General features: G+C 35.0%; 1 protein-coding gene across 2 annotated transcripts; it reads left to right on the top strand.

The window, feature by feature from the left end:
* The first annotated feature begins 4,607 nt into the window (after window positions 1-4,607).
* On the top strand, window positions 4,608-8,742 carry LOC113710227 (rop guanine nucleotide exchange factor 1). Of its 2 annotated transcripts, XM_027233116.2 has the most exons (6): window positions 4,895-5,052; window positions 5,133-5,190; window positions 5,323-5,439; window positions 5,609-6,150; window positions 7,185-7,538; window positions 8,048-8,742. In XM_027233116.2, the coding sequence occupies exons 1-6, from the start codon at window positions 5,038-5,040 to the stop codon at window positions 8,390-8,392; spliced, it is 1,431 nt and encodes a 476-aa protein (XP_027088917.1). In that variant the 5' UTR covers window positions 4,895-5,037; the 3' UTR covers window positions 8,393-8,742. The 2 variants fall into 2 exon arrangements, with proteins under 2 accessions (XP_027088916.1, XP_027088917.1); XM_027233115.2 differs by lacking the exon at window positions 5,133-5,190 and having other exon boundaries at window positions 4,608-5,052.
* Window positions 8,743-9,201: the final 459 nt, after the last annotated feature.

Below are 9,201 nucleotides of genomic sequence, written 5' to 3'. Positions count from 1 at the left end.
CCATTTCGTCTGCTTAGTCAAACCCGTCCCCTAAAAATGCACAATGTGGCAACAATTCTTTCCACAAAATTATTCACTAATCCTTTATATTTGGTCCACGGATGCTCAAATTTTACGTCATCCTCTCCCATCTGCCTTCTACCCTTAATCATATCTGAAAAAATAACTCGTCACTTTTTAATTTTGTCCTCTGTTTAATACAATCGAATTATTTTTCAACATAGCCTCTCTCTCATCTTACATATAACTTTCGACCGCTCAAAAATGTACATCGTTAAACTTTCTTCACTGCCTCCTTTCTCATCATTCCCATCCCCCTCTATATCATTTGCATCATTAATCATCTATGAGGCTCAATTGATTGTGTTTACTGACTGGGTATAAGCTTCAAAATTATGAAATGAAAGAATATTTATTGTCATTTTTGCAATTTCTATTGGTGCATTACAACTTTGATGCTTGTGGAATTTATTGTGAAGTCCTTTTTAGGGGAACTAGCCTAGGTTCAATGTTTGTATGTGATTCTTGTGAGTCTGAATTTTATCAATATTTACAAGTCACTATATTTAGCGGTGTTTTTTTTTCTTTTCTGCCTTCCTCCTTAAAAGAATATTCTAAACTTTACAAATACGAGAACCGTCTTCACTTTTGAAGAAAGCGAAAACTTGGGTGAACCCGATCCATGAATCCACTTATAAACCATTTGGTTCTTAAAACACCACATCACATACTTAACTTTGTTGTGTAGAAAATAAGTTTTTTCTCATGTCAACTAATAGTTTAGTTAACTTCTCAACGGTCGAAAATTCAGTACAATCTCTATCTTCTTCTTTCACCAAACATCAGTTCTTCCACCATCTCGTTCTTTTTTCTTTTCTTTTTTTTTCATCAAAAAATGAGTTAATATTTCCAAAGCAAAAATTGAGCCATTCTATATGACCCCCGACAAGAAAGGGTCTCTATGGTTTTCTTTTTTGTGGCAAAAAAATTGTTATTTCAAATTCTGCTATGAATCTGGCTCCTAAACTCCCAAACTAGGCCTAAATAAAACTCATAAAAATAGCCTAGTAGAGGGCAACAAGTTATAATGCCACAGCCCAAATCTTAATGCCACAGCTATTTTTGTTAAATTACCAATATTACTCTTAGAAGTCACCCTAAAATTTCTCTTTATCCCTGCTCAAGTAGTCAAGTTCACCAAACCCCCGACTTTTCCACTGATGTTTTATCACAATATTTGTTGTCCTTTTCTTAAAAGCTCCTTTATCTTCGTCAATCCCTCATTTGTCCACAGGCTCAAATTCCAAACAGTAAACTCTACCATTTCCACCATGATCAATACGAATAAATGCTAATCCTAGTCGGACCCCTTACGGATTGACCTGGACACCCTCTGTGTTGACCCAAAAAAAAAAATACGAATAAATACTAGGGTTGTCCACACCGTCCAGTCACTTGTTTGCCATTGCATGTATATTGTAAAAACAGAAAAAGCAAGGCTAAACTAATATAGGTAGTTTAGCCAAATAAGCTGGGATGTTAAGATGAATTATGAACAATACTTACCAAAATCGACCTAAGTGCTTGATCAGGCTCACCTATGTGATCTGCGTCTCACAAGCTAGCCTTATGATGGTCTGGTTACTTGTTTTCCATTGCATGCATACTGTAAAAATAGGAAAAAAAAAAAAAAGGCAAGGCTGAACTAATCTAGGTAGTTCAGCCAAATGAGCTAAGATATTAATCTAATTTCAGAAACCTCCCCTGGGGTTTCTGACGATAGCATTGGCCTCCCTTAAAGTTTACAAAATTATGTAAACCTTCCCTGAAATTAAGGTTTTGATAACAAATTAGTTCATTTAGAAAAAGTAACATTGAAAAAGTACTTTAAGGAGATAGATGAAACTTTGATTCCATAAATACCCCTTATGCAAGTATATAAGTTGTATTAGTAAAAAAATAAAAATAATTAAAAGGTAGAAATAATTAATATACATATTTTATCACTCAAAAAGTTCACATTTAATAAATTAGATAATACAAATAAATAACAAAACTACACCAATAATCACAAGATTTAACAAAATAGACTAGTCATCTTTTTTAAATGATGTTTATTATGATTTTTATGATTTTGAGCGGAAAAAATTTTGCATTTATTTTTCCTCTATTCTCCTTTACTAATATCTAACGATTAAGTAATTAGAGCAATAATTGACAAAATAACTGTTAAAAATTTTTTTAATGATGAATGATGACTTGTATTTACAAAAAAACATTAATTGATATATCTAATAAAGGAAGGAGGGAAAAAAAGGCAAATTTTTTAAAAAAATATATTCAAAATCACAAGAATCATAACCAAAATCATGTTAAAAGAAATGACTAGTCCATTTTGTTGAATCTTGTGATCATTAATGTTGTTTTGTTTCTTATTTGTATTATCTAATTTATTAAATGTGAATTTTTTGAGTGATGAAATGTGTGTATTAATTATTTTTAAATTTTATATATATTTATTTTTTTACTAATACAAATTATGTACATGCATAAGGGTATTTATAGAATCAAAGTTTCATCTCTCTCCATAAAGTATTTTTTTAATATTACTTTTTCTAATTGGACTAATTTATTATCAAAATCTTAACTTCAAAGGAGATTTGTATAATTTTATAAACTTCAAAAGAGGCTAGTGATATTGTAAGAAAATTTAGGGAAGGTTTTTGAAATTATCCCTAAAACGAATTACGAACTACACTTGCCAAAATCGACATAGGTGCCTAATCAGGCTCCTGGGTGGATACGCGTCTGAAAAGCTAGCCTCGTATCATTGTAGAATGTTGCCACTACCTACCTGACCGATTGTTATAGAATATTGCCACTACTTACCAGCGTGAAATGTGAATTGATGCTAGAAGCCCCCGGCAGCTCAAAAGGTTTCATAGTCTCTTCTTTAGGAGCAGGTCTCAGGTTCAACTCTCGGGAGTTATCGTGCTGTGATCTTTGGGGCGAACTCTCACGGTTTGAGAGAAGTAGTCTGGCCCCAAGAGATGGGAAAAGAAATGTCATTTTGACATAGGGTTTGGAAGGGATTGATAGTCAGTAGACAGAAGGAAGATATTAGAAGCCCCCGGCAGCTCAAACGGTTTCCATAGTCTCTTCTTTAGGAGCAGGTCTCAGGTTCAACTCTCGGGAGTTATCGTGCTGTGATCTTTGGGGCGAACTCTCACGGTTTGAGAGAAGTAGTCTGGCCCCAAGAGATGGGAAAAGAAATGTCATTTTGACATAGGGTTTGGAAGGGATTGATAGTCAGTAGACAGAAGGAAGAAATTAGAAATAAGGGAAACAAGACAAACAAACGTGAGGAAAAAAAAAGGGGCGACTTCTAAGTTCTAACTTCAAGGAGAATAACATCGATAATTTAGCAAAAATAGCTATGGGATTAAAATTTATGCTATTGCATTATAACTTGCCCTGGTATAGTAGGGATGATTTGGTTATATTAGATTACTAGTTCTAAACCCGTTACTTAAATGGGAATACTCAATTTATGCTTATTTTTGATAATTTGAAATAAAATATAACAAAGCACAGCCTTATTATTATGCATATAATCAAAACAATTCAACCTTATTTATATAACAATATATTTTGTTTATACAATCTTATAACACGTCAATTTTCAATAAAAAAAAATAAAACAACCATTCATATAAACAACAGGTTAATATCTAATTAATTTGAACTTTTTTTAAGGATATAGTAAATAACATTTGAGAATATTCTATTGTTCGAGAACTTTGTTTTATTCTTCTTTTTTATTGAAGTTCATTTTCCACATGTAATTGCAAATTAGCAAGCACTGATTTTTCATTATCATTATATACCAGTAAATGTGAAAAATTAAGTAAAGTATAAACATATATGCGCTTGATATTGAAAAATATTTATATGTAATCTACCTACTCTCGCAAATCTTTTTATTAGAATTTTGCTCGTCTCGAGTTTCACTTGAAATTAAATTAAGAGTAATCATTTAGTATTATAAAGAAAGCCAATTGAAGGTCTAGTGAAATTATCGTGAAAATAAAATTAAGATTAATCATGTAGTTTTGTTTTGAAGATAATTAAAATATGAAGCCATGAGTTGATTGCGGAAAAAATGAAGTAAAAAAATAATGGCATAATTGATTCAAATGTGTGTGAGGCATGTTTATTAATAGATTGATAAAAATTTATCATGAATAAAGATAAAAAGAGTTGTAATTAATTAATTAATTAATAATAATAATAATATTATTATTATTATTATTATCATCATCATTATAGTAAAAAAAGAACATTGGTAATAAATGATCAAATCAATGGTGCCAAAACATGATTAAAAATAGTTAAAAAAATGAAAGCTATAAGTTGATTTAGAAAAAAATATAATGACTTAAATAATACAAACATATAGATGCAAGTCATTAATAAATTAGTTACAATGTACTAAATAAATGTGCAAAAAAAAATTTGTAATTAATTGTTTAAAATAATAAAAAAAAATTCATGAAGCACTTGTTGAATGTCCACTCGACAAATACTCCTGGAGGAGCAAAAAAAAAACACCGCTGAGTCAGCCCCCATTCCGTTTCCGTTTCTGTCTTCAACCTCAGTTCATCATCCACCCACCCAAGCCTTTTCCACTTGTGTGCTGCTGTACTAGTAAAATTTGAAGCTTTTCTAGGCTAGAAAAGCAAATCTACAAGAGCAGAGCAAAAATGGGGAGTGTGTCGTCGGAGGAAGGCTCTGATCAGCACCGCCGGAGGTGCTGTGGCAGCTACAGTTTGAGTGCCGATGTCAGTGAGTCAGAGAGTTCCGGCTGCTTCCCCTACCACGACGACACTGCCTCCACTACTTCCTTACGTTCCTCTCCGGTTCCTAATTACCGCATTCCTCACAATAATGCCCTCCCCAACCCCGGATTCCTCCCTCCGACTCTTATCTTTCCGGGCATTCACGCCAAGGATATGATGCTTCACCCTCACAAGCGCGATGCCCCTTTGTCCGGTTCGTTTATTTTTTTTTTCTTTTCTTTTTCCGCCAATTTAATGCGAATAATGTCGTGATCTTTTCAATTTGCTTCTCAGGTTTTTGCTCATTCTTTCTTAGATCGTGCATTGCTTTTGCGTTTCTCACCTTTAATCAGTAATTCATTTCCTCACAAATAAATATTTTGTTTGCGCTTTTTTTTTTTTTAACTCCAATAGCATTATAGAATATTTTCCACACCGTTTGACTTCCCCTCCACCCCCTCCCATTTTTGCACAATGTATTTAGAAATCGAGATGATGAAGGAAAGATTTGCTAAATTGTTACTTGGTGAAGACATGTCCGGGGGTGGCAAAGGAGTTTGTACGGCTCTGGCTATCTCAAATGCCATCACCAATCTCTCTGGTTAGTCAAATGTCTATCCCATTGTATCTAAAGTATATAGCATATGTACATATTTATGTACTCCGTGCATCTTTCTTTCCTTTAAAAAAAATTAATAAAAGATCAAAAAAGAATGCATATGCACGTATTAATTGTTATTGAAATCAGCATATTCATTTTGGTCATGTAGCAACGGTATTTGGGGAACTATGGAGATTGGAACCAATGGCACCTCAGAAGATGGCAATGTGGTGTAGAGAGATGGAGTGGATTCTGTGTGTGAGTGATTCAATTGTGGAGTTTGTTCCCTCGAAACAGCAGCTTCCTGGTGGCGGGATTTACGAAGTAATGGAAACTAGGCCCCGGTCTGATTTGTACATGAATCTCCCTGCTCTCAAGAAACTTGATGCCATGTTGATTAGCATTCTTGAAGGGTTTCAGGATACAGAGTTTTGGTACGAAGACCCAGGGATAATTGTGGCCGACCCAAATGAATGCGGTGGTGCCTTTTCATCATCTGTATCCAGTGGGAGGCCTTCAATTAGGCAGGAAGACAAATGGTGGCTTCCATGCCCGAAAGTCCATCCTAAGGGGCTATCTGAAGATGCAAGGAAGAGGTTGCAGCAGTGCAGAGGTTGCACGAATCAGATACTCAAGGCAGCCTTAGCAATAAACAGCAATGTACTTTCTGAAATGGAGATTCCTAGTGCCTATTTAGACTCACTGCCCAAGGTTCCTTTTCTACCATTTCTTTTGTTCTGTCTTCTTTTACCTTTTTGGCTATTATTGTTATAAGGTCGACCTATTTGTCTTTTACATTTGTTTTAAATGTATGAAAGGGAGTTTCTATCTTGATGAATGTGTGTTGGCTTTTGTTTAAGAAATTTTTGTCTAGATAATAGCGAAGCATGCAGAAATTTTATTGTATGTGTATTATTTTTTTTCATGTTAGTCTTATCTTCCAATTATCCATAATTTATGGCATGTAGGCGCTAGTATGTTATTTTAATTTTGGATTGATTTATTCTGCCTGAGCTGAATTTTATTTCTATTTCTGTTGTTGTCATCATATGCTTACTGCATAACCAAATCGACTCAACTAGAACTGAATTGCTTTTGTTGCAGGACATCTTATCTGATAAAAAACAAGATGTGCCTAGATCAATCGTTGAATGATTTACTTATCTCTTGATATGGAAAGTAAAGAAAATCTTGAAATAAGCGGAGGCCTTAAGTTGGATCCCATTTAGACTTGTTCAATACATTACTATCAACTACAAGTCCAGTCTACTTATAATGTTTCGTTGCTCTTGGGGATGTATTCTTGGCAGCATTTGATGTACAATGTAACTTGTACTTCCAATGGCAGGATGAATGTCTGATTTGCTTCAGATGACTGGATGAGTGATGGCAAATTCTCAAACTGGTTTGATGATTCTTAGTATAAAAAAAATAATATGTGGAATTAAAATTATTCCAGACTAGCTGCATACCGCCTAGTAGCTCTGTTTGGTTCTGATCTTTTTGTCCAATGTACATAAAGGAGGATTTTTTGCCTAGTACGACAAAAAGAAACTTTGCCAGTCATTATTATGTGCTGTGTTATCTATGGCAAGGATAAGTATAACAGAGTATGTTAATAACAAGGGTTGTCTGAAAGATATGCGAATAAGAAATGTTTTATCCACATTTACTTTTTTCGTCTTATATCTGAAACCTCGTGGAGTAACTTTGACTATTATTTGTTTAATTTACTGCCACTGCAGAATGGGAAAGCTTGTCTGGGTGATATGATCTACCGTCATATAGCTGCTGATCAATTCTCGCCTGAAAGTCTTCTGGATTGTCTAGACTTGTCATCTGAGCATCACACATTGGAAATAGCAAACAGAATTGAAGCAGCTGTGCATGTTTGGAGCCTGAAAGATAGGAAAAAGCATCCGAATCGTCAGAAATCAAAGCGTAAATCTTGGGGTGGTAAGGTCAAGGGCCTGGCTGCAGATGCTGAGAAGAATCAATTTCTGGCACAACGGGCTGAACTGCTCTTGCATAGCCTGAGGCTTCATTTCCCTGGTCTACCACAAACCACATTAGATATGAACAAAATTCAGTACAACAAGGTAGTTTAGACCCAACCGCTATTTTTTTTTTTTTAACTGTTTAGTAAATTCAGATCGGCAGAACATAGCATAGAGCAAAGGGCATGGAATTCGTGGAGGCATGTAAGTTGATGCAGTTGTCTACATATTTTTTACTTGTCTATGCATGACCCAAATGATTGTGCTAATGATGTCCATATAAATGCCACATTACATGTATCATCAAGATTATTTGTTGAGCTAATAAAATGCACAAATTATAATTTTGACATCTAAAAATTATGATTAGGACTCCTTGAGTTGATTCACAAAAAGATTTTTGGCATAGCGATTCTCAATTTCCCTAGGCATTATGTGAATAGCTGTATTCGATTACACTAAAAGGACCAGATTTTTAGGAATCACTTGGAACTTGGAAGAGAGATGCACACACTAATTACTGTATTACATGATGCACCTATGTAAAGATAAGTATGTATTGTTGGAGTTCACCACCACAAGTATCTCTTAATTTCTCATGTGTTGTCTAGGATGTCGGGCAGTCAATCCTGGAAAGCTACTCAAGGGTAATGGAGAGCTTGGCATTCAATGTGATGGCAAGGATTGATGATCTCTTGTATGTAGATGATGCCACCAAGAACTGCAATGCAATAGGATCTGTGTCCTTTTTCAACAGGGGAGGTTTGGGTGGTCTTCCTGTCCAAATGCAAATCTCACCGAGTCCATTCTCCGTTCAGTGCACCCCTTATACTTCTTCCTTTGCAACGCCATCATTCTGTTTATCCCCTCTGGTCAGTGGTAGCCCCGGAAGAGCTGTTTCGCCACTGCATAAGAATAGCTATAGGGATCCACGAACCGTAAGTAAGACAAAGTGATACATGCTAACTTGGGTAACTTGTGGTCTTATGCTGGAAGCCTCAGGACTATAGAAATGCTGTCACTCTATAAAGAAAGAAACTTGCTGCCCTATTTATGCTGTTAGTGGCAGAGCAGGGAGATTGATGAGAGCCAATTAGCAGATGGAAGGATTGATTGGACTTGGATACAGTGATGCAGCCAAGGAATTCTCTAAAACCTTACATAGCTGAGGCAGAGTAAGTTTAGGCCTGATAGAGTTGCCTACTAAATTGTACAATTAAATCTGAGGAAAAGACAAGATCTAACTTTGTACTTGTTTTGGTGTCGAGGACCAAATTCCTCTCAGAGGAGGTAGATTATTGCGTGACATGAGAGTTTAACATAGGATTACTAAAGATAACAGAGGTTTTGAGATAATTAAATGAATTTTGTCAAAGATCTTAGAGGACAAATCGGATGCAAATGTTACAGCATCTAAATGAATTTAGCTCCAGCAGAATTTTGACTATAGGAAGTGCCACAACCAAAAAGAAAAAGGATAATAGAGCCGAATCAAACTAGCCATACTCTTAAGCACAGGTTAAACTTCGATCACAAATTAAGCATGAAGAAGGGAGCTTCATGAAAAAAAAATTACGTTGCTAAGTTCTACCATATATCATGAACCGAAACAAGAAAGCGACTTTATAAATTATGAAGCAAAATAAGAAAGCAAATCATGATGCAATGAAACAACCACCCTCTAACTATAGTATTTTCTTTCTTTTTGGGAAATAAACCACCATCAACCTTTTTAGGATGTGAGTGTATCATAATTTGTCTGTTC

The sequence above is a fragment of the Coffea arabica genome, chromosome 9e (genome assembly GCF_036785885.1).
Source record: "Coffea arabica cultivar ET-39 chromosome 9e, Coffea Arabica ET-39 HiFi, whole genome shotgun sequence".
Lineage (NCBI taxonomy): Eukaryota > Viridiplantae > Streptophyta > Magnoliopsida > Gentianales > Rubiaceae > Coffea > Coffea arabica.
The sequence above is the reverse complement of the archived record's forward strand: the minus strand, read 5'-3'. Positions and strand labels throughout refer to the sequence as shown.